The 26,133-nt window shown below is 42.2% G+C and overlaps 1 protein-coding gene across 2 annotated transcripts in view; it reads left to right on the top strand.

Moving 5' to 3' along the window:
• The first annotated feature begins 442 nt into the window (after positions 1-442).
• Positions 443-26,133, top strand: part of ACSL1 (acyl-CoA synthetase long chain family member 1) — a 42,052-nt gene continuing 16,361 nt past the window's right edge. Inside the window, exons 1-7 of one of the 2 annotated variants that reach the window (XM_082051884.1) lie at positions 443-560; positions 9,662-9,889; positions 16,612-16,726; positions 17,118-17,182; positions 18,424-18,525; positions 22,227-22,326; positions 22,495-22,673. In XM_082051884.1, the coding sequence (XP_081908010.1) occupies positions 9,695-9,889; positions 16,612-16,726; positions 17,118-17,182; positions 18,424-18,525; positions 22,227-22,326; positions 22,495-22,673 (756 nt within the window). In that variant the 5' untranslated portion in view covers positions 443-560; positions 9,662-9,694. Of the gene's footprint in view, positions 561-4,759; positions 4,832-9,661; positions 9,890-16,611; positions 16,727-17,117; positions 17,183-18,423; positions 18,526-22,226; positions 22,327-22,494; positions 22,674-26,133 lie in introns of those variants that run through there. The other variant, XM_082051885.1, reaches the window with a different exon arrangement.

The raw sequence follows: 26,133 nt of genomic DNA, 5'->3' as shown, positions 1-26,133 counted from the left end.
AGTTCACTGGTGGTGATGGGATAGCTCCCCGCATTGCAACAAGGTCGTTGGCTTCATCCAGTGCTTTTGTACTGAAACATAACGTCCTTTTAGCCTATTTATATGGATGCAGATGTCTTTTGCAAAGCCATAAGAACCCTTGCAAGCTGTCTCCTCAGCTCGGCAAGGTGCAGGGTGCTGTGTGCAGTGCCTGTGTTCTGCTCACTTCCCTCTACGTGCGGGCATAAATGACAGGGGAAGTACAGTATTTCCACCCCCCTCACGGGGGTTTTGGATGAATTACTGTAGCGCCGCAGACCGGCCTCCTGAGTCACCCGAGCGACGCCCCGGGCGACAGGGCCGTCCTGGGCCGTGGCCCCCGGGCTGGGGCGGGGAAGGAGGCGGGGCGGGAGGCGAGGCGGCTGGGGCGGGCCGGGCCCTAGCGCCCGCGGGGCGGGAGGGCGGGCGGAGGAGGCGGGCTCGGCACACGCACACGCCGCTCCCGCCGTCCTCGGCTTAAATAGGGTGGCGCCGGGGGTGCCGCGCGGAGTCGTGGTCGTTGTTGCCGTCGCTGCCGGGAGGTGAGCGGGGCTTGGCGGTGCCGCCGCTGCCCGGGGCGGGGGACGAGGCCGCGCACCCGGCCGCGCTGAGGGGCGGGTGGCGCTGCCGCCGGCGCAGGGCCGGGGGCTGTCAGGGACGCGCCGCCCGCAACCTGCCCAGCCGGGGCCGGGGCCTGCGGGAGCTGCCGCCGCCCGGCCCTTCGCCGTGGGGCTGGGGCGGCCTGCGCGGCCGTTGTCACCTGCGGGGCCGGGCGGGCGACGGTGAGGGGCGGCGGGTGCCGGCGGGGCGGTCCCGCCGCCGGTGCCCTCAGGCTGCCGCTCTGGGTCTGAAGCGTTTTCCCTTCTGCCCTGCGGTGGGATTAGCGTCCCCCAGAGCCGGCTGGGCTCCCACCCGCGCAAAAGCCTTCAGGAAAGCGCAGCCGGCTGCCTCCGGCCTCCCCCCGCGGCTGCGGCAGCCCCGGCGGCAGGGCATTGTTCTGGCTCCAGCGCTGCCGTCTGCCCCGGCTCGGCCCGGCCCGGGGTAAACAACTCGGGCCGCGGGGTGATGGCCCCGGGCGGCCCCGCTCCCCGAGAAGCGCTGCCCGGCCCCGCAGCGTGCGGGGAGCGCGGCGCCGTCTGACCCGGAGGGGTTTAACGTTTAGTTACTGGACCTTGTCTCTGAGAAGGTTGTTCTTACGGGCATGAATGCAGCATGTGCTTGGAGCAGCCTTTTTTTCTTTTTCTTTAAGCAATTCAGAGCATGTATGGCAACAGTATGAGGCGAACTGGCCTAAAATGGAAGGTTGATTGACTTTGACTTTGCAGGCCTCCTCTCTGCTGTTAGGTAGGTCTTGCAGTGCTACAGCACAGGAGTTTAGCCTGGTTACACGATGCTTTTGTTCTCGGGTGCATACATTTCTTGTTCCTGTTGAACAGGAATTGCAACACTTGAAGCCTTCAGAATTTCTAAAGGGCATGTCTGTGAGCTGTCTGGGGTATTATAGTCACCCTCTTTGGACCTAGTAATCCCTCTGAACATATGCCTCGCGTGGGTTAGAGTCTGAGGTATGGTGGTCATGTCCTGTGATAGGAAAGAGTGACATCTAAAGAAACTGCTGTTGAAACCTGATGGTTCTGCATCCGTACCTGAGCTATTCCATGTGGTGGTAGCAGACTTTTTTCATCCTTGTTGCTTTAGAGGGAACCCTGCAGTCTGCTGAGCCTGCTCAGGAGTGTTTGTATTTGCCTATCTGGAACGTGTTCTCAAACTCGTGAGCCGAGGTTTCTTGCCTCAAGATTCTTGGATCAGGTTTCTTGGATCATGAAATTCTGAGTGTAAGAAGGCATTTAGTTTATTGAAAAATACCATTCTTTTCCTCTTGAAATAGTAGCACCATAAATAATGCAAAACCTGAGACACAAAGTTCTTCATGGAACCGTAATGCTACTACCTGATTCTTTGAAGTCCAAGGATATCTAGCTGGCTTGTAGTGGAATATGGAAATGTCTGAGGATGGCTGATGGGGAAAATCTACAGCATGTAATTATGAGTAGCCGTTATGTGTAGCGTACTCAATTCAAGGTCTTGAGCAAATGGCCTTGGCCTATTCTGAGGACTGCATGATTATAATGAATCTAAAAGACAGCTTCTAAATTTGGTGGATGCTGTTTTACAACTACAAATTGGCCAATTGGTTGGAAGTAAGTCTTCAGTTCTTGAGAAGCAAACCCTCAAGTAGCCTTTTGCTTCAAGGGCAAGTACAAGGTTGGTATCAGAAGAACAAAACCAGTAATTCAAAATGGAAGGAAAGGCAACTTGAAAATACCTATCTGGGTAAGTGACTCTTGTCTCTTGAGTTTCCTTAGCTGACTTTCCTACCTCATCGCTCCACTAGAACTTAATACCTCATGGGATTTATTTTTTGAGAAGATAGAGGTGGGTTATACCTTCTTTATCATAGGTATGTTAACCTCCAGTGGGGAGGGGCAAGTGGTTTCTTTTCTCTCTCTTTCCCCCACAAAAAAGACCACTTTGACTAATGTGAGCAATAGCAGATAATAGTAGGTTATTGTATTTTGCTTGTTTTTTCTAAATCATGGTACTACAATTGATTGAAATGGGTAGACTCAAAATGCCTAATAGCACCAAATTTTTCAAAAGTGCAGCAGAGAGGGAGAGAGATTCTGGCCCAGGGGGATATATTGTTTGATAAATTTGGCTTTTGGTAGTCCTATGAATAGACTGCCTGCTACATCCTACTTCCCTGCTGTGCTAAATTACAAGTTCAGATATGTTAAATATTTTAATATGTTAAATGTAACCAGCGGTAACTCCCTAGAAATCCTCACAAAGAGGAGGGGAGGTGATTTGTTCATTGGTAAGTGGTTTTGCATGGGAGTTTACAATACCATGTGGCTCTGGGAAGCCCTGCTGTACAGCATTGACCTTTACAGGCGGCAGGCTGAACCCTGGCTGCAGATGGGGCCTTGCATTTCTGCAGATCCCGCCTGACTCCTGAAACAAGGACACTCAATAACACAAGGCATCTGCTTTCTCTTGCTGCCTTTCATGTTGGGAGATATTAATCTACAGAAAGTAAAATATGATAGTAAAATACTCCTCTTTGGTTAAGATTTGAAGCTTAATAGTACTGGTAGTTTGTCCAAAACTGACTGAAAACAGCTTGCATGGTTTCATAATGATTTAGAGGAAAGACAGTTTCTGTAGTTGGACTGTTTAAGGCTTACAGCAGAAGCACGTTATTCTGTTTGCAGAAAAGGACTTCTGGCTTTTTATATGAATTATTGTTCCTAAACCCAGAACTCTGAAGATTTTTACGTTAGTACTACATGTGCCTTGTTTCCAAAACTCTGCCTCTGCAGTTGGGATGCATTAATAGCCTGGTGAGGATGGATTGACTTCCTAGGAAAGCGAGAATAAAATGCTTACTCTCACAGACTCAGAGAAAATACAGGGACACTTTAATACCTGAGGTCAAGGGGTTGCTTGGTTTGTCATACTCTTTCTTGTTATGCTGGTGTTGGGAGGTCACTCGGTGAACCAGTTGCTTCTCCTAAGCACTCACTGCTCTGTCTGGTCTCATAGTTTTAAGGGTTATGTTTTGTAGAGGATCCTTCTGACTGTAAACACTATCCAGTGTGATGCAATGCAGCTCAGTGTGCCTGACACAGGTTGCCTTCTGCCAGACTTCAGGTGACAGAAGTATGAGTAAGAAACTCATTCTTGCAGAGTTTCAGATGAGCACTTGAAGCATGCATTAACTTGATGTTGCATACTAGGCTTTCTGAGCAGTAGCTTTGTCCTGGGAGGAGTAGAATGAATAAGTTGGTATGATCTACTCAAGCTGTTAAAGTCACCAGAAAGCTGCTGGTTTGTAGCAATTTGCATCTGTAGGGTGATCCTCATCTAAACTGTAGTTGGATTGAGGTTAAATTAAGAGTTGTGCCATGATGTACTTACAAATCAGAGTTGTAGGGTTGCAGTTCTAATGGACGGTAATTTAGGCTGCAAGTAGATATTTGTAAGCATCTTTGAAGATGAGAAGCTGATAAGACTTAGTGATATGCGTGTGTATAGGTATAGATCAGAGGAAACTTAAATTGATCACAGTCTCAAAGGTTTCAGTGGGAAGCATTGGTTTTCCTTGGGTTACCGAGTGCTGCTGAAGGACTGTAATTGCACAAAAGGCATTGAACAGGTTCTTGTCACGTGGTTGAGCTTCTGAACTTGAGTAAACTCCAGTGACCTCATTGGTGTTCACTTGGATTACTTGTAGGACATCACTAAGAGGCAAGAATCCAGGTGTTGTTCCACTTTATTGCAAGAGGATTGTAGCCCAATGTCTGAGGACAGAGCTGTGACTTTCTGTGTTGATGGGGACAGAGCCTTGACACATCAATATCAGATGTAGTGCTCCTTAAAGGCTGCAGTAAGAATCTTAACTTCAGTTACAGCTTATGAAATACATCACCATGGCCCATCTGATGGGGCTGAATCTAGCTTGTAGGCAGCTTCCCTCTGGTCCTGCCTTGCCCCAAATGCAGGAACAGAAATTGAACCAGCAGAGGCAACCTGAGCCACTGCATGGTGCCCTGTGGTTGCCCAGAGCCAGACTGGGGAGCTGAATACTAAGGACCTGCTGGTTCCTCTCTTGTGCGTGGAATGGGTTCCTCACTAACAGCTTTTTAGTTCCTCCCTCTTTACTGTTGCAGGAAAGTGAATCTGTCAGTTACTGCTTTAAAAGGAGGATTTAGAGCTCTGAAGCCTGGCTGAGTGATCCAGGTGATTCTGGGTAAGATATTTAGTTTTTTTAATTTAGGATGGTGGGGTGGAGGAGGACAGAGAAGTGGATTAAAAAGTTCAACAGTACTTGATTTGTTCAAGAAAGTCCTTTGTGGCTAAGGGGAGACTGTCATGTCTTACCACAGGAGACATCTTGCCGTTGTGTTCGTGTTATACAGGACTTAAACTGAGGATTCTCCTTAGAGTCTCAATTACCTGTGCTCTTTTGCTGTATCTTGAGGGTGTTTGTGGTTTCCTTGGTGGTTACAGTTTGGCTCTATCACAGGTGGTTGCAAGGCCTCAGTCTTGACTGCATGGTGGAGGAAGAAAATCCTGGGAAGACTTGCATGCAGTGTTTGGAGTTGTATGCTTAAGGTGTAGTGTTAAAGTGTCTATTCCTTTCCCCAGCTGTGCTGTCTTGTTTCCTTCTGGGAACTAATGTCTGTCTGGTCACCCAGGTGAGAGTTTATCTAGCTGAGAATTAGCATCAGAACTAGCCCAGCAAAATGGTGTTGCCCAGGTCACCTCCCTAGTGTGACTGCACAACCAGATGAGTGCTTGGCCAGCATGAAGAGGGTTGTGGGACCGTGTATCTGGCGTAGGTTGGACTGTCTCAAATTTAAACTCATTGTAAATGCACTCTGAGATTAGGTTTATGTATTTTATTCAGACAAAAGGATTTCCCTTGTTAATAGCCAAAACTATTCACACCCTCTTTTATATGAAATAAAGGAGTTAGAACATGATTCTGCACTTGCTCTTTCAAAGGATGAGTGGAGAAAGACTTAAGGAAAACAGAGATCCATGGGAGCTATGCAGCATAACCTGGAACAGTAAGAGAACAACAAACTGCAATGGCAAGTAGCTTTCAGGATAACTGCAAGGTATATGGGTGGCATATGGGTTCTAGCATATCATAGTGAAAGCATCCTAGGGCCATATTGCTCATAGTAAAAGAGAGGCAACTTGTCTTGTGGCTTTCTTTTGCCTGTAAGAGCCTGTGGGAATAACACAGCCAATTCTTTTACACCATGAGGTGGGCTTGCCTTTATGGCAGGCCACTGCAGTGCTGGTGTGCCATTCATCTAAATATTAGGAGAGAGAGGAGGAGAGGCCATTGGTTCTTGGGGTTGTTTTCTTTGCAATACAGAAGCTGACGACTGCTCTCCTGTTCACTTCGGTTGCGCTCGAATGATGTCTGGCTATGGATAGACAATAGGCAGGCTGCTGCCCGCTGTAAATAGCCCATTGTATGTCCAGAGTAGGAGCAGCAAAGAACCGCAGAGTCCTGCCAAGTTGCATCGTTGCCTTGAGATACTGGCTCTGCTGTAAAGAATGAGCTTTGGGTCCTGTGGGGTGCGTGTGTGTGAGCAGAGAGAGCTGGCTTTGTCTGAGCCTTACAGAACTGAATTGATACGATGGTTTCATGGGCTGGATTTTGGGAGCTGCTGTTTCTGTGGAGGTGGCCAGGACAGGTAGTTACCTGTGAAGCAGTTTTGCCCTGTTATTAAAACCACTTTCCCATATCTGTCTGGTATTGTTTCTAAACTTAAGAACAAACCAAGGTCTACTGATTGCATTGAGGAAAAAGTGCTTTTGACCTCGAATGTTGTGGGTTCTGCTCCAAGTTTTTTTTCTACATGTAGCAACCTGAGTATCACAGACTGGTACTTCTCTTATCTGGGATCTTCTTCCTTGGGGTCTCCAGCTGTGACTTCCAATCATTGGTTATGTCCTGTCTCACACTGTGGCTGAGTTTCTGAGTCTGTTTCTTGTGGTCCAGATACTGTCTGGATGAGAAGCAGTTGCAGGGCCTGAGTTTGTGAAGACAGTGTAGCTTTTTTGTCTTGAATGAACAGATTTAGCTGGGTTCTTCCTTGAGGAAAAGGACTGAAAGCCAGATCCTAGCTCCATTGGGAAGATTGTTGTATCTCAATCTAAAGGCTCTAAACTGCTCTCCTGGGTCACATTAAAGACTCTAGATGTCTGATGGGATTGGAGCATGAGCCAAATAAATACTGAGGATGGATCAAAGAAGGCTGGGAAGTGTTGAAGCCTCCTTTCTTGATGGGGTGCATTTGGATGTATATGCTAAGAATATTAATTTATTCTCCCTGTTGCATCTGGCTTTGTCTTAAATACAGAAAACAAGTTGACATGACGTAGCACTTAGTGCTAAAGCTGGAAATTGCTTAGTGTTGCAGAAAGCTCTATCCTAACCTCATTTTTTGTGCTGATGAGGCAGAAGGTGTAATAAAAAAGTCATCCCTCAATATAAACCTAAGTAGTAAAATGTATCATTAGGTATCTGGTAACTTGCAGTATAACTGCTCAAGAAATGCTTCGTGTTACAGGCTGCTCTACAAACAACTGGACAAGCAAATGACAAGTAGTGATGTCCCTCTCTTTTCACCTAGGCTGAAACCTGAGCAGCTCCATGACTATGATGGGACTTTCATGTGAATGAACTGATCATGTTTACATCAGTTCTTGTTGGCTGTAATGGCATCACAACCTTTTGATAGAGTAACTCTCTAATTACATTGCATTCTTAAATCATATAGTGTGTGTGTGCAGGACAGATGACAAATGCAGAGAGGAAAACAAGTGTCTGTTGTTTTAAAAGTCAAAGGTACTTATTACGGGTCTTGAGGAGCAAAGAGCTGAGTTTGCTCTTAGCCCTTACGTGCATTATAGCCCCCTTTTTCCAGTTTCATAACATGGTGTCTATGATATACCCAAAATTAACTTGTAAGCCAAGACTTCCTTGTTGGAATGACTTTTTATTCTCACTGTTCATCTGTGTATATTAAAACTTCAGAGGGAGATTTTGTGCCTGCAATGCTAATGAGCGTGATTTGATGCATAAAAAGCAACAGCATAGTAATCCTAACTATTAAGTTGCTAACTGATTTTTTTTTTTTTTTTAATGCCAAGGGAAGATGAAGAGATTCCTCATAAATATATTTAGTTCTTCTCTACCTTCCATTACTACAGCCTGATGTATTGTTGATTTTGAGCACAGCCTGCTGTGTGTCACAGTGCAAATAACCAAACGGCATTTCTGTGGTGGACCTGTGCTGCCTATCTAGGTGATGCAGCCCTGTACCCTGAGGCTATGCCATAAAAGCAAAGAGAAGTGGGGGGCTAGGGGGTAGTGCCTGCAGCCTGGGGAGTGCTCAGTGGGCCCAGGACCCTTCCAGAGATGGAACTTGATTCCACCCTGATGCTGCCCTCATCTGTGACCTTACTTCAGCCTGTCCTCCTGCTAACATTGTGAAACCATGGGCCCTTTGAACTGTTTTCGTGGCTTTTTTTGCTGTAGCAAATCCTCGTCCAAATACTGGTTAGACTTTTTGTGAACTAGGCGACTCTGCTGTTGCTGGTTGAATAACTGATTGCTGCAGTGAAGATTTCAAGGGCAGACTGTAAACTCTAGAGGTTTTCCTGTAGAAAAATGAAATCTTAGCCTGGTGTGGTTGGTTTTAAAAGCTAATAAGCATGTCATTCTGCCTGTTTGGATTTCTGCATCTCCTACGCTGCCATCCTGCAGCGGCGTATTGTTACACAGTACATTCTAGCTGTTCAAACACATATTTTGAACATTCTTTAGGTCTTTTGTTTGATTTTTTTATTGTCCATAGGAAACAACGGCTGGACCTACATTACCCAAGTAAATACATCTCGGCTCTTCAAGCAAGCAGGAAAGTGTTGTTTCCCCCCACCCCAGCCGGACAGCCGCCGTTCCCAGCCGCCCCAGGCGCAGAGGCTGGGCTGGTGACAGGCGCTGAGCGCCCCTGCCAGACAGGCGGGCAGGGACCTGTCAGCGGGCGGTGGGGTGACAGGCAGCGGGTTGCCATTGGCCCCGGGCAGGCCGGCTGCCTGCCGTTCACCTTTCACCTAGTGGGCAGGAGCTGGTGGGTTTGGCATGTGACAAACGTCCCAGGAGACCTTGGCTATAGAGGAGAGCACCAGCTGAGCCGACTGCAATCTTTTTTTTGTTTTTCTTCCCCCCCCCAGCTGGTTCTTGCTGTGGAATATCCATGTCAGCAAGTGCTGGTGGGGAGCTGCCTCTTTTGGCTTTTCCTTCTGTGTGAACGTGACAAATCAAATGTGCTTCCTGTGTTTGATTGTATTGCTGTGCGCTGCTCCCTGGGCCTCCTGAGGTGCTGCGTTGCTCTGCCTTATGACCAGAGATAAATTGCTGGCATGGTGCTGGGTGAAATAGGAAGCTTGCTGGCATAGAGGAGCTATGGGAGGATATCAGCTGCGAAGGCAGCTTGCTGTAGTGTGCTTTCTGTGCACAACTGAAGGGAGAGTAGAAAAGAGAGGGAGTTTATCTTACCAGACTTAAAAGATGAAAATATCCTGTTCCTGCTATGCTATGATAGTGTTAGGATGCTCTCTGTTGGGTTAATGCAGGCAAGTTAACACCTTACAGCCCTGTCCTCCCTCTCCCAGACTTCCCTGTTTGACACTCACTGTTTAAACAGCCTTATATTAATAGTACAGCTACTATACAAATAACTATTTTGCATTTGTGAAAAGCTGTCTTTCAAAAAAAAAAAGGCAAAAGTTTTGTTAAAGGTCAGTGTCTGTTAAAAGCAATATGAAGACCCCACAGAAATTGCCTCTTCTCAGCTCTGCTTGTTTTCCTAGAGTATGAACCAGTAATGACTTGCTTACTCAGTCACAGCACAGAAGTCTGAAGGTATTGCCTGCCCAGTAGCAGATCAAATTGTTTTGATAGTTGGACAAAGCATACATCACTGTCCTGCAACAACAGTGAACTGAAAGGGGATTTCAAATCTTTGTGTGTAACTCTCTCTCATATCAACAGGTTCCAACATTAGGAAAACTACACTGAACTGCAATGCAAGCACATGAGTTGTTTAGAAACCTACGAATGCCAGAACTTGGGGATGTCAGACAGTATGTGCGCACCCTTCCGACAAATACGTTGATGGGCTTCGGTGCTTTTGCAGCTCTCACAACCTACTGGTATGCAACAAGACCAAAAGCACTAAAACCAGCATGTGATCTAGCAATGCAGTCTGTGGAAGTAGAGGTAAGTGTCACTTGATGGATGCTGTCGTTCTCTGAATTTTGAAGCCTAAGGCAGCATTGAGGGAGACCAAACACTGATTTACTTAAGAGTGTTTCTAAACTTGCGTTTTGTGGGGAGTATATTTCAGGGCTTTTTTTTTTTTTTTTTTTTTTCCTGGAATATGTCTTGAACTCAGTTTTTTGACTTTTGAATTTGAAAACCAATTTGAGGGTTGAGGTCAAAATGATAGTAACTAGCATGGGAGATAAAGACTTTCTGCTGAGAACTGAGCTTCCTATCTGACTGGTGGCAAGGAACTTGTGAATGTTAGAATTGCCACAGTGTAGTTTTCAATTCCTCACAACATGTTTAGGTGATGACCTATTAGATTAGGTGTTGGGGTCAGAGTATGTATGTGAGCATGTACTGGTTAGGCTAATACTTTTCTGTTATAATATTTAGTTTATAATAGCTGACAGGTGAGACTTTATATTGGGCTACAGGCATGAGGTGGGTACTAACTGACCTCACATGATCTGTGGAAAGATATATTAGTCCTGCCAAGAGAGAGATCACAGCCACAAAGTAAGTTGAAATTAAAGCAACCACCTGCTAAACTCTGGTCGTGCTAGCTTAGCTTTTGTTTTATGCTTTTTAGAGGCAGAGTTGCTATTAGGTGGTGTGTTTTTAACAGTGCAGTCAAATATGGAAACAGTCTGACTGGGAACTGTTGCTTAGAAGCAAATATGAACAACAGATTACATGGTTAGTGTTCCCTGAGCAGCATTTATATCAATTCCCCTGTTCAGGACAGAGTTGAGATTTTACCACTTACCTCATTCTTTCAAGAGTGTCTCTGTATTTCTTCAGGGCAGGTGAGGTGCTTTGTCCTTCTGAAGAAACAAGGCAGCTTTGGAAGGTTGCGATCTTTAAGAGAGATATGTAGAAAATGTAGGATTGTAAGGCTGACACTTTCTTGCATTACTCTTGCTAGTCAGAAGCTACCACTATAGATTTTCTTTATACTTCCAACCAAAATTTCCCATTACAGCACATTCTTCTGTGTGGATAAACACGGTCTCTAGTTGTCCTGTATCAAATGCAGTTAATATGACATCTTGTGCTTAAGAGTAGATGTGACTACAAACTAATGTAAGTAAATGTGGCAGAGCAGTTTGGAATTTACAGTAGGTAAACTTCCATGAGCTTCAGCAAAGCAAACTCCTGTCATAGCCTCAAATCAGGAACTTTCTTTGCAGTGTTTCATGATACTGAGATTAAAGAATAAAGCATTAGTTGGCCCCTCCATTCAAAAGTTTAGTTAGTACCATTTATTTCCTAATCTTCTTCCTAGTCTGGTATACAGTGACAAATGCTTATTTGCTTGAGACTCTTGACAGCAGTCTCAGTTCACTGCCTTTACCTCTTCAAGCTAAATTGCTTGTCGCTGCTAGATTCTGTGACTGAAACAATTGTTTGGTGTAACGTAATACTTCATTAAACTACTTAATGCATCATTGATCCATATTGCACTACGTAATTAACATCAGCACTCTGATCAGAGCAAAATAGGTGTAACTGTTCTTTTTCATTGCCTCTTCAGAAAAACATTGTAATGGGAAGACTGAACAGCAGTAAAACTTAAATGAAAAACAGCTGTGTTATCATGTCTTGGTGATAAAAGAACTCAAACTTTGAGAACATTTTGAGATGAGCAATATCTATTGAGTTTTGTTTATTGACTGTTCGGATGGTGATTTGAGTGTGGGTGTATGGCTGTCAAATATATTAAATCTTGTTTTAAAACCCCAAGTACTTCTATTGGCTCAAGTTCTGCTAAAGCATGTAGGACAACATACAAATACACTAGGAGGTCAGCATTTTCTATTAGTAAGCACTTGGATTTATGACTCTGTCCTTTTTTTCTTACCTTAATAAAAGACATTCAAATATGGGAGAGGTATTAAACTCATGAAAACTTTTAAACCTACTTGCATTCTCCTGATGCGTTACCCAGAACTCTAGCTTGCCTTGTCTTTCAAGAATCGCCTGATTAAACATAGACTTGTCTCGCTACTAAGTGACCAGTTTTATCTGTTTTGTGCTTACCTAGGGATTAGCATGATTAATTATACGACTGGTTTGAAAACTCTAGTTTATACTTCTTGCTGCTCAGAATAGGCCTGTGGGTGACCTAAGCACCATTCACTAGTGTACTTGCCCTCTCAGGGAAATGGAAATTGGGTCTCTTTCCTCTGAGGTGTGGTGAAGCCAACGGTGTGTCCTGGCAGTACCTCTAATCCTAAACAGCCTGGGTAAATGAGAAGCCAACCCGTGACTTGAACAAAACCAGCTATCTTTTCTGTGACCCAAATAGGCATTAATAGAGTAATATACACCTCTGTTGTAGAATAAGTGTGGTTTTTTTTCAGCTGTTGGTATTCTGAACTAATGCCAAGGTTTTCACTTAATGTCCAGCACTTGCTGTGCAATGGATCAGTTCCTTGCAACTCCTGAGCTGCTGCTGCAAGGGCTGCCTGACGTGGGTAACCAGAGGCTGTTCTCGCATTAATAAGGTTTTATTGCCTTTAGTCCATCCATTCTCTCGTACATGTTTTAAGATGGATTGTCACTTCCATAGAAGAAAAATATCAGATACTGCTCTCAAGCAATACAATATTAAAAGGGCTAGGGAGTAAGAAATGTGCTCCAAAAAGGACATGGCATAAGGCAGTTCCTCTAGTGTCTTAATATCTAATCTACCTGTTCATTAATGATAATAATTTTCAACTATAAATAAGCTCCTACTTACTTCTTACTTTGACTTATTTCCTTGGCCTCTAACGAAGTTAAATGGAGTCAGTGACTGGAGTAGGGTTTCTACATGTTCTGATAATAAATCTTTGTAACTTTATATGGGAGGAAAAAGATCCTGTTTACTGCTCTTCAGGTCACTTCCTATCTCTGGAAGGCTTTGATTTGGTAGGCCAGCACCCAGTGACCCATTTTTAACCATCACTGAGTGAGTGTGAAGATTGCACACTTAGTTGAATATGGATACCAAGAGTTACTGAAAGTATCAGCTCTTCTAAAGTAAATGGCACAATTAAAATATGTGGACTACAGTCTTTAAAGTTTGCATACTACAGTTACATTTCACTGAAATAAACCCTCTAATCTTGAAAGCTCCCAACCTGATCTCACTTCAGGGGAACATCTCAGAGGTATAGGTGAGAAGCTTTCAGGATCCACTTGAATCCCTTGTCTGCAGGAGGGGCAACAAGATTAATGAACAGTAATTGTAAACAAAATCTGACTAGTGTGAGACTGCATTGCTGAGACTTGTGCCATATTCACTTGTGCACTATCCTGTTAAGAATTTCAGTGCTACAGTAATGGTAGAAATAGAGCATTAGTTCTGTGTTTTGCAAAGGTTGTGCACCCTTAATGTTTATAATTGTAGTCACACCTGGGTCTGTCTGCTTGTAGATTGCTCTTTCCATTGGTGATTGACAGCTGAACAACTCTGGCTGTTGATTTGAGTGTGGGTGTATGGCTGTCAAATATATTAAATCTTGTTTTAAAACCCCAAGTACTTCTATTGGCTCAAGTTGTGCTAAAGCATGTAGGACAACATACAAATACACTAGGAGGTCAGCATTTTCTATTAGTAAGCACTTGGATTTATGACTCTGTCCTTTTTTTCTTACCTTAATAAAAGGCATTCAAATATGGAGAGAGGTATTAAACTCATGAAAACTTTTAAACCTACTTGCATTCTCCTGATGCGTTACCCAGAACTCTAGCTTGCCTTGTCTTTCAAGAATCGGCTGATTAAACATAGGCTTGTCTCGCTACTAAGTGACCAGTTTTATCTGTTTTGTGCTTACCTAGGGATTAGCATGATTAATTATACGACTGGTTTGAAAACTCTAGTTTATACTTCTTGCTGCTCAGAATAGACCTGTGGGTGACCTAAGCACCATTCACTAGTGTACTTGCCCTCTCAGGGAAATGGAAATTGGGTCTCTTTCCTCTGAGGTGTGGTGAAGCCAACGGTGTGTCCTGGCAGTACCGCTAATCCTAAACAGCCTGGGTAAATGAGAAGCCAACCTGTGACTTGAACAAAACCAGCTCTCTTTTCTGTGACCCAAATAGGCATTAATAGAGTAATATACACCTCTGTTGTAGAATAAGTGTGGTTTTTTTTCAGCTGTTGGTATTCTGAACTAATGCCAAGGTTTTCACTTAATGTCCAGCACTTGCTGTGCAATGGGTCAGTTCCTTGCAACTCCTGAGCTGCTGCTGCAAGGGCTGCCTGACGTGGGTAACCAGAGGCTGTTCTCACGTTAATAAGGTTTTATTGCCTGGCTCAAAATCAGCCAGATCTTCGAGTCCTGAGATTCAGATGTTTTGTGATTGTAATGACCAGAGTTTTTTAGAAACGTTTGCTGCAAACAGAACTTTCCCTGATGTTGCACAAATATTCTTGGTAAGGACCCTTTGGACAGGCTATTAAAATATTAGTTCTTGCTACTCTCAAGCAAAATGTAGACCAATACCATAATATTGCATGGTAGACAGGTTCAAACTGGGAACATGAGGACTAAATTATCTTCAGCATATCCAGGTATATTTCACTGCATCTTTGAAAAAAGAATAATATTAAACTCCTGATGGTCTTCCCGTGAGGAGCTGGATGTTTTTCAGCAAAACTCTTCCTCTAGGGCTGCTAAAAATTCAGTTAATTTTGCTTTACTTTGGGAAAGAGAATAAAACGAGCAGAATCATAAGTTGTATATGTTTCCCTTTACTGAAAACTCAGGAGAACTGATGGGCTCTTTTCAATAGCAATCTGTTACAGACTTCTGGTGTTAATTTTTTTTTTTCCACCCCAAAAGGGCAGTGCAGTTAGTCTTGTATCTAAGCAGTGTGCTGTCTGATAAGTCTCATCCTTGAATGTGATTAGTGCCTCAGGCATGGCACAAACTGCTTTCATGCTGCTGAGTAATAGAGCATGTAAACAAAACAGTAGTAGCTCAGGTGAGGAGAAAACAAGTATTTCTTGACTGTTGCCGAGGGACAGCCTAGGATATTATATTTCACCTGAGGAAGGAGTTGTAGCACATCAAATGTGGTATTGATACATTGTGCTTGTTGAGTTACCTATGGCTGTGGTTACAAACTACCTTGTGCGGTCTTCCTTGGATTAGCTCCAGAGGTGGTAAAACTGGGAAAATCTAGAAGCTGACCTTGGTTCTCCAAGATCGGGGCAATAAAGCAAGAGTCTTGCACTTCTTTCCAGGCAGAGACATATACTAGTGATAAGTTCATTTCCTATAGAGTAGATGTTGGTCTGAGTGCAAGTATGCTCTTGAATTTCTACGAATTTTTAGAGGTAAGCCAGTCATTAACTTGTTCTGGGTCATGTTCACAGTGTAGGTTTCTGCTTACTGTCAAAGGAGTGGCAAGCACTGCATTACACACAGTGTTTTGCTAAAACAAGTTAGACTTGTTTTAGTGTTAGAAGGTTTGGGTTTGGTTTGTTTTGTTTTTCCCTCTCTGAGGTGCCTTTAATGGGTTATCTCCTTCCTGTGGAGCTAACATCTTCTACAGATAAATCTGTGTTTACCTAGTTTATACAGGAACAGGTACTCTCTGGTCTTCCAGGGTACTTTGAAAACCAAAAAATAAACCAATGGCTGGGAAGAGCCTGTGATTGCATATGAATAGATTTTTGTTTTTGTTTTGGATGATGGCACAATTCAGGCACAGATTTAGTTAGTCCAGGAATTGACTTTGAGAGATCCAGGACTTGACTACAACCACTGACAGAGAATCTTATGCAATGTTACCCAAGCCCCTCTGTTTAACCAGCTAGGCTCTTCCTGCTAAGAACTTGCTTGTAGGTGTCTGTCATCATAGGACTCATAAATGTGACTCAATAGTACTTGCATTACTGCAGTTTGTGAATCTTGATTGACATGAAATGAGATTATTTAATCAGTCACTCTATAAAAGGCTATGTTAAAATTGTGAAGTATTGAATTCTTGTATTGGCATCCAATTGTAGCCTATATAAATGCTAACCTGCTGAAAAATGGTAAATTTTAATCCTTAAGGTGGTGTTGCTTTGACTGCCTCTAACTAGATTAGGAGGAAATCTTTTCTATAAGATGGAACTTTAAATTGGATTATAGGATTCAATTTTTATCTGATATAGTTGTTTAGGGTGGTGTTGACCACCCTTAAAACTGTTTAGGTTTTAAAACCACAGTTTGGAGTGTGATTATGTTTTGTGATCTTAATTAAAAAAAATAGATTAGGATCTTAGCATTAATATTGTATCTAGAGAGCTCTGAGGCTGGAGTGATTTAGAAAGCTTGATGGAATTAATTATGCTATATACTGCAATAACAGAGTAAAACATTTCTGTGTAGTAAGGAGTGTCAAAGGGTGTTTTTGCAATTCTCATTTGTTCTGTGCTATCATAGGTAGCTGAGGGATAAGATTTTGCCTGATGGGTTTTTAGTAATGCAGGGAGAAGTCTGACTTTTAAACTGTGTCCTGTGAAACCTTGCAGATCTCTTCCCTGGTGGTGAAAAGAACTGAAGTTCTCTCAAGTAGAACTTGCCAACGCTCATAAGAAAACTTAATGGATGAGATGTTTTTTATTTATTCAGGAAATTCCTGTTCATTTATAACCAACAAGTGTGTCTAACCTTTCTAATTGGTTTTCATAGGGTGGTGAGCATGCTCGAAGGTCCTGTGTTCTTAACAGTGATGAACCGCTGGTTTACTACTATGATGATGTAAGAACAGTGTACGATATCTTCCAAAGGGGTGTGCAAGTATCAAGTAAGTCTAAAATTGAGGATAATTTTTGCAACAGCTTGTCAAGAACTAAAGGTCTGGGCTCTTTTTGAAATGCAGTTGAGGATAGGGGATGTCTATCTAGCAATATGATAAATACTGGATGTTAGCTTTCTTGAAGGCAAAACTGTGTTCTCTTGTGAAGAAGAGTTGTGTGAATAAAGTCAGTGCTGTGTCCCTTAGCCTAAATCAACCTTGTTGCCTCTGTGTCCTTCCCCAGCTTCCCTCTCTGCCCCTGCTCTGAACAAAAAAGTTTGTCTTCTGAAGGTATCTGCAAAGAATATAGAGGCTTAACACTGAAAGTATAGTTAGTGTGGGATCAGGACAGGGGAGTCAGGGGTTAAATTTTGAGTAACTTTTGATTATTATTTTTTAGATAATGGTCCCTGTCTAGGTGTTAGAAAACCAAACCAGCCATATGAGTGGATCTCCTATAAAGAGGTAAGTAGTCTCTCTAACTTAGTACTAGACATGCTTTTGCTTGCTGAGACCGTTGACACAACATCTAGTAATGTGATAAACAAATCTTAATTATTTATAGATATTTCAAAGTAGTAGCAGAATATTGCAGAAAGGTTCTAGTTCCTGTTAGAGTGTCTTAAATGGACAGCCTCAAATACATGCAAGGGGGAGAAAAAGAGTATCTCCTGCACTTACTTGGCTGACTAATGGTTTGATTTTGGAATTTTGGCAGCTTTTAGTATGTCACTGCTCAATTGTTTAGAACTTGGACACTGCCTCTGAGGGGCTGCAGCTTTGAAGTAATATTCAGGCACTCGGACTTGTACTACTTGAGGTGCTTGCTGCTGAGAGGCTTGTTTTACACTATGAGAAGTCCTATCTACAGGTGTTACTTGTGCTTCTTGACAGCTTGTACCCATAATGCTGAATGATGATTGTTTAGGGTGTTAACAGATATGCTTCTAACTAGTAGAATGTTCCTTCACAATTGCTAAAAATATCTTTATGCAAATCTTCAACTGTGCTTTTAGGTCATTCCTGATTTAAGTAGTTATTTTTTTCAAATTTGTATAAACATTGCCTATTGCATACTGTTAAGGTCATTAAACACCTTCTGTATGTTTTGCTGGGCACTTGTTAGGTGCAACCTCTTTTTAATAAAGCTTTGCTGTTTGAGTTGTGTGACTAATGTGAAATTCAGGTCATGTGCTATATGGAAAGAACGTAGAAAATTGCCTTCCGAAGCTTAGTTTATAGAACAAGCTGAGTTTTGCCTCCTTATTCTCCCACTTTTTTAAGAGAGAAATGCTATTCCCATAGGCACGGAATGAAGCAGAAGGATGGCATATATAGTGCTTGGGGTTAAGCAGAAATATAGTACTGAATCATTGCAGGGTCACTTCTGATTGAACAAAATGGCCTTTTCTGTGTATGTGAACTTACCATTTAAGCTTACACTTAAGATTTTCAAGTCCAACTGGATTAAGTGTCTCTTCTGCTGCATAATGAGTGCAAGTGTGGTATCTACAGTCACTCCAGTGTAATGGTGCTGTGATGTTTAGGCTATCGAAGTTGCAGAGCACATCCAAAATAGCTCAGAAAACTTCGGTCTACTTAATAACAGTTATTTGCCACCTTTTTGTGAGACTTAAGGTAAAATAAGTGTGTACTGATGAGCTTGTTCTCAATTTTTGTCTTCTCTCTCTTTTTTACCCCTCCAGGCTTCAGACAGAGCTGAGTATGTGGGCTCTGCATTACTCTACAGAGGCTTCAAACCATCTCACACTCAATATATAGGAATCTTTTCACAAAACAGACCTGAGGTAATTTAATTGACAGTGTTTGAAGTGGTCCACTCTTATATCTGTTGCTTTTTGGTAGTGTACTGAGCTTCCCTACTTCCCTGCTAAGAGTCCATTTGGTGTTGGGAGGAGGCTAAAGGCTGATATTTTAGAACCACAGATGCGGTATCTTTAGCTAAGAACCAAAACTGATCACTGGCACAACCGTTAGTTTGTTAGCTCATTCTCTTCCTCTTTACAGTTTGTAGAGGAATGGGAAGCTAATGCAGTATTTAGTGAATGTAATTTTCATTTGCTTTCTTTTAAAAAGTGACATTGGAGTACAAGGTAACTGAAAGTGATTTGAAGTTACAAGGGGATGTTTTAAATCCTTCAAAACCCGAAGAAACACTTAGTGATTAAAATTTGCACAGATAGAAGATGGCTAAAGGTGATAGTTCTATGTCTGCCAAAGGCCCTGTGCACAAGATTCTGGGAGGGAAAACTGCAGATTAAGGCAAAAATTGAAAATTAATTGCAGTTTAATAAAGGGGCAAAAAGACTAAATAAAGTGACATAATTAACTAAAATCACCTGACAAAGCAAAATGATGTTATGAACCTGAGACAACTATGAGGATATTTAGATTGATTAGCTAGTGTCTATCCATTTTAACCTAGAAGTCATTCTAGATTGCTGTTTTTAAAAATATCATGAAATATTCAGTAAATATTTATTCTTTAGACTTGTCTATTAAATGTATTTACTAGGAGTTAATTTTTCTAACGTGTTTATGTGCTTAGTAGCTTGAGCTGTTACTTGCTACATTAAGCTAGTTCCATCCAAACCTGTATGAAGACAGGAGACTGGTTCTTAAGTTTTGTCAAAAATATGCTGTCCCTTTCGATTAAACCCTTCAAGCTGGATGCTGTTATCTAGAGTCATCTACAGTGTTGACAGGGTTAGAAATTGTATCAGTGTCTCGGTGGTGCTGGACAACAGCTTGCTGTTTGATCTCTTCTGATTTCAGTTTGTCACTGAGCCTTCCCTGCTGTCATTAAAATGCAAGCTGTGTGACAAGTGACCTTGATTCCCTTCCTCCTCCCCAACCCACACCACAAAAAAAGCCTTAACTCTAGTGTTGTTTACAATGAAGAAAAACACTTTTTCCAGATTCTTAAATCTGCAGTAGTTTATTCCTTGTATTTTCCTGCTGGAATTCTGGTTCTAAAAGCAAGGGTTCTATTTCTGTAATAAGAAAGGCTGGGATGTCTCCAGCTAGGAAGCTGTTAAATCACATTATGTTACAGACCCTTCAGTCTCCTGTGCTTATAACATTGTGAACTGGAAGTAAAAAAGGGAGCCAGATGTTAATATTCTACCAGGTTGAACGGTTCCTTCGGATGCGAAGTCTTTGACTGCTGGGTCAGTGGATTTCTGAAGGAGAGCATGGTCGTGTGGTCTGCTCTTGGACCAAAGAGATAAAATGTGCTTGAATTGCATTGCTCCAGCGGGATTTGAGTTGCATCAGGAATGAGCTGGACAGACTTGTTTAAACCATCAGTTTCAAATACGGGGTTTTCCCTGCTGAAACCTACTGGATGGGTGTTGTGACATCCCCAACATAATCTCTAATCCAGACAGGAGTTTATGTGAAGGTTTTTTTGTGTGAAATGACTCACATCTCTCAGTTCAGGGAATGACTGCTGGGGAAATCCCCCTAATGGGGAAAATCCTAGCATGCTCCCTGCTTCAATGTTCACTAAAAAAAAAAAAAACAACAACAAAATATTAATAAAAATATTACTTTCTCTTTGAGTAACTGGGAAACGGATGATCTCTTGTGCAAGGAAGGAAAGTTGTGTTCTGGATTGAGGAAACTGGACAGTGAAATACACTGTCCCTTAATAGAAGATCAGAGCTATGTCAGAAAACAAATTGAAACTTTCAGACTGCTGTCTATATTCAGTACTAGCTGCTTGCTGGCGTTTTGAGAGAGAACTCAAGTGTCAAGGTTTGATATTAGTATTTAAATACTCTTACTTAAGATAAAATGGAAGAAAAATGTCTTGCTAGTCTGGAAAATAAAGATGCTGGTTGTTGTATTGAGAATGATGATGTGCAAGAGTCATTGGAGACTGCAACAGGAAGCTTTTATCACTGTGTGCGGCTTCTGAAGTCTGCTGCTTTGGACCCCCACCCTATTAAAATAACTGCTAAGCTTCAGGCTGCTGAAGAGCAATACAGCTGCCCACTTGTTATATTACAGTTGGATGCTATCTAGGAAGAAATATTCAGTGGACACTTTCATGGCTGGTGTAGGTGTGCCTGCTCAGACTTATCATTGTCTAATGTCTGCATGAATGTCTAGTCACCTATTAGCTGGCCTTGTACCAATTTTATAAGAAGTCTTTTTGGACGAGAGGTGTGTAACTTATTGTGTAATTGCTTTCAGAAAAAAATCCCTGCATTTAAGGCTGTGTCCATCAGTAGAGAACTGACTTTAGGAAACTTGCCCATAATAAACTTAATAAAACTGAGATTTAGCAACTTTAACATATGATTTATATTATATGGAATAACCAGCTGAATGATGCTTAAACTTGTCATCGTACAGGGGTGAGGTAACTGGCCAGTGTCCTGCAAAAACACTGGAAAGTGTGACAAAGTTTGGGGGTGGGGAAGGGAAACAAGCACCCTTGTTAGTGTAATCCTTGTTGAATCCTAAGTTCTGATAGCTTTTTAAAATGTATGTTGTTTTGTTCCTGTAACTGGAACTGACTAAACGTATCATGTCTCAGAATTTTTGTCACTGTCATTTGATGGGAAAAGCTAAAATGTTTCAGTTCCACTGGCCTCTTCATGTGCCCAGAGGCTCCCATGGATTTTGGTGTAGCTAGTTGTTTACAAACTATATTAAATAGCTGCTATAATTGCATGACTATTTTACCTTGATGGTACTTTGGGTGAAATCAGGGTTGCTGTAAAGCATTGTCAGCTTGCATCACATACAGTAAGGCTGCAATATCCATTGTGTCTATTGAGTATTGCACTTCTTAGCAGGCAAATCCTTCTTACTGAAGCTTGCAGGGATGGAATTATTTTTTTTTTAATAGAAGTTTTTGGATTAGATTCCTTTAAAGAAGAATGGTTAGTCTTGATAAATATTGAAAAACTTTCTGGGACTGACTTTCCAAAGGACTTGTAATTTAACTGCGTATTTTGCATGTCTGGCCATCAAATGAGATGCAGATAATGTAGTGGTAAGAATATTGTGTGTATATAAATATAATGTGTGTCAAGACATGAGCAAGTCCTTCAATGATTCAGATACCATGGTTATATAGAATATTGAAGCCTTTGGCTACCTTGGTAACTTAAAACCAAGAAAAAATATTATGCTCCAAGTCTCTTTCTGTTAATAGGTAAACAAAGAAGACAGTTAATGTTAAATGTTTTTGAAAAGTATTTAAAATTACTCTTAGGAGCAGAGTTGAGTTTTATTGTTTTGGATTCTTTCCCATAGCTACTTATAGTTTATTTTTTTCTTCTTCCACAGGTAAAAATGTAGTTTGTCTTTAAAGTAAACAAATGATACAAACTGCCACTTGTTTTTTTTAAAGACTTGTCCAAATGAGCTCTGTCCTATTAGACTCATATTTGGATTCTAACAAGAAAGCTTTCTTGGAGGTCTGTTATGATAAGCAAACACATAGTGACTTGCATCTCTTCTTTTTGTGCAGTGGGTTATCATTGAACAGGGGTGCTATGCATTCTCCATGGTGGTGGTGCCGCTCTATGATACGCTGGGAACTGAAGCAATTACGTACATTGTGAACAAAGGTAGGATGCTTTCAGAAGTTCAGCAACTTGCATGTATGATGGCAGAGCTGACTGAGGGCAGAACTGTAGCCTTCTTCAGAAGAGTCATCCATTACCACGTTCTGAAGTATGTATGGATCTAGTCTAAACTCAGCTTGTCATATTGAAAATGTCATTCTCTTTCACTAGCTGACTTGTCATTGGTTTTCTGTGACAAACCTGACAAGGCCAAACTTCTGCTAACCAATGTGGAAAAGGGGGAAACTCCCATACTCAACACCATTGTAATCATGGAGTCCTTCAGCAAGGATCTTGTGGAACGTGGCAAAAAGTGTGGAGTAGAAATTTTCAGCATGAGAGAACTAGAGGTAAGCACATTCGGCCTCCTGTACTCCTGTAGATGAGGAAGACAGCATATGTTGAACAGACTTTAGGACTATGAACAAAATGTGGTGGATTAGTTTCAAAATACTTAACTATCTCCTGGATTGAAGTTTACACAAAAAAATACTAAAAATATTAAAAAAAAAAAAAAAAGGAAAACAACTTACTAATAGTACTTCACAGTGTTCAAAATGTAAAAGCGTATATGCCAAGATGACGGAACAAAAGCTTGTTAACATAGTCCAGACTGAACATCAGATCTGAGTGTTAAGGCTTGCTCATGTGAAACAGTAACGTGCTAATTATATGCTGTGACTAATACTTCAGAAATACTTATTTCAAAAAGAGCCTGTGTAGGGTTTGGTCTTCTGAAAAATGGCATCTTCCCCCTGTACAATGAATGTACAAAATGTTTCCTGGTGGAGGAGGAAAATGACAGTCAGCTGTTCCGGGGTAAGGCTTATGGTAATGTAGGGCAATGAGACTTCCAGGTTTTGGAAGAAACCATTTTGCTTAGCCACGTAATGTTCAAGTCTTGGTTTTGTTTGTAGTTATTTTGTCTGCATAGATCTCATATGCAAGTTTATTTCATAACTTCACTCATTATTTGGAGAACTCTGTCCCAGGATCAGATTGCATAAAGTACATCTTTACTGTGAGATCATGGAACCAGGTTTAGCCTGGTTCTAGCTGGAGTTCTGGTGAAGGCTTGACTCACTAGGACTCAAGTGTCTCTAAATCAGTGTGCTTGTGTTGTGCATGTGTCAGGAACTGGTGTGAAATACTTCATTTCACTGAACTTGTTTTCACAGTAGTCTGAACTGCTGTGTTAACAGGGCCACCTTCTGGTAAAGACACGAAAATGCCCGTGTATCTTTTAAGAGGTGATTAACTGTATGGTAGCTAACTAGCCTCAGCAAAACTGCCAGGTCAAAATGGGGCTAAAAACATTATGCAGAGTAAGTGACTGTGCTGTAGCTCACTGGCATAAGGCTTGGGTTAAACCTGGATTGGCCCAACTGCAAGTTGGTACACTAAAATCAGCTTCTTTCCTTGAGCTGACCTCCAGCTCTTGGCAGGGGAAGATGCTTTCCACTGGATCTACTAGCTACAGAAAAACAAAACCAAGGGTGAATGTTATCTTTAAGTTGGAAGTTTAGGTGCTTAAGTAGTGACTTCCAGTAATACTTTGTAGCTCTTATTTAATAACAACAGTTGATGTTTGGATATGCAGTAATAGGTGTTCCAAGAACCTCTTGTCTAAATCTCAGAAGTTAGGCAAATTTAAATATTTCTAGTAGTGTTTCAATGAGCAGGAATAGATTTTTGTCACTTTTTTTTTTGAGGTATGGGCTTTTATTGTCTCCTGGAAGGCAGCTATGAAGTATTTAGGAAATTAGATTAGAATAGAATGACTGTTTCTAGCTTTAAGTACTTGTTTTCTGGATTTCTGGCTTAAGCTTATTGTTCAGCAGTGCTTCATAGGTTATGTGACCAGTTCCTCTGTGTACCTCCCAGAATACATAAGCTTGATTTCTGATGCCTAATCTGTATGTATGCTGTCATTACTTAGAGCTCAGTAGCTGTGAATAAATGGCTCTTCTGGTGGGAAGAGATAATTTGAGTTCTGTTCTAGGAGATCAAAAGAAGTGTGTGGAGATCTTAGCTGTATATTCAGTAAATACCAGATCTTCCTCCAAACAGGCTGTAGGGAAGTATTGAACTGCTGGTGGTACTTGAAATGCAGATGCTATTGTTTTGAGCAGACAGCTGCATTGTAATAGTGGCAGATTTTTGCATGATGGCACTGTTTTGAAAGGGAAAACTTACAGGTGGGGGAATGTTGACTGTGTTTCCAGGCATTCCTTTTCTCTTAAGCCTCTTTGGGTAATCAGAGGGACATCATTCTAAAGGAAGTCTAGGGCTAGGAAAGGAATGCACAGTGCTATTGTTGTGTACTTGGAACATAAAGACAATGGTGAAGTTGATGTGTCTGCCCTCAAAGGGTGCTTCCAAAGCTATATTTAACAAAGGTCCATTTTAATTTGCTTAAGTCCTTAAGCTAGTATTGTTTCTAGTCTTAAATAGGCATGACAGCAATAAGTCTTGATTTGAAACTTTAAAGCTCATAGATATTGAACATCAGCTTTCAAGTCTTTCCTCTTAATCAGTATATCCTCGATGATAAAAAGATCTTCATGGTATCCATTTGTTTCTGCCTAAAGACCGATGGCATCATTAATGGTCAGGCCTGAGTAACTATAAGGAGGCAGAGGGAAGAGAAGAGGTTCTGCAGGACAGACTCTTGTGCTTTCTGATCTTCAATATAAAAAGAGTACACACCACCAGTGTCCCTTCACGGGGAAACTGTCTTCCTTCTCACAAGCAGTGAAGTTGCTGCAAGGTGCTCACTGAAATGAATCTTGCTTCATCTGTCCAATGCTTGTCAGTGGCACAGATCTTCTGCATGAGGTATTGGATTACAGAATCACAGAATCGACTGGGTTGGAAAAGACCTCAGAGATCATCGAGTCCAACCCTTGGTCCAACTCTAGTCCGTTTATTAGATCATGGCACTAAGTGCCATGTCCAATCTCAGTTTAAAAACCTCCAGGGACGGCGAGTCCACCACCTCCCTGGGCAGGCCGTTCCAATGCCTGACCACTCTCTCTGTAAAGAATTTCTTTCTAATATCCAGCCTCAATTTCCCCTGGCAGAGTTTAAGCCCATGCCCCCTTGTCCTATTGCTGACTGCCTGGGAGAAGAGACCAATCCCCATCTGGCTATAACTTCCCTTCAGGTAGTTATAGAGAGTGATGAGGTCACCTCTAAGCCTCCTCTTCTCCAGACTGAACAACCCCAGCTCCCTCAGCCTCTCCCCATAGGTCTTATGCTCAAGTCCCTTCACCAGTCTTGTTGCTCTTCTCTGGACTCGCTCCAGCACTTCAATGTCTTTCCTGAACTGAGGGGCCCAGAACTGAACACAATACTCCAGGTGTGGCCTCCCCAATGCAGAGTACAGGGGAAGGATCACTTCCCTTGTCCTGCTGACCTCGCTATTTTTGATACAGGACAGGATACCATTGGCCTTTTTGGCCACCTGGGCACACTGATGGCTCATGTTGAGCTTCCTGTCAATTAGTACCCCCAGGTCCCTTTCTGTCTGACTGCTCTCCAGCCACTCTGCGCCCAGCCTGTAGCGCTGCAGGGGGTTGTTGTGACCAAAGTGCAGCACCCGGCACTTGGCCTTATTGAACTTCATCCCATTGGAATCAGCCCATTTTTCCAGTCTATCCAGATCCCTCTGCAGAGCCCTCCTGCCTTCCAGCAGGTCGACACTTCCTCCCAACTTGGTGTCATCAGCAAATTTGCTGATGATGGTCTCAATCCCCTCATCTAAATCGTCAATAAAGATGTTAAATAGGACTGGACTGGATTGATTGC

This window comes from Streptopelia decaocto (assembly GCF_964273445.1).
Source record: "Streptopelia decaocto genome assembly, chromosome: 4".
Lineage (NCBI taxonomy): Eukaryota > Metazoa > Chordata > Aves > Columbiformes > Columbidae > Streptopelia > Streptopelia decaocto.
The sequence above is the reverse complement of the archived record's forward strand: the minus strand, read 5'-3'. Positions and strand labels throughout refer to the sequence as shown.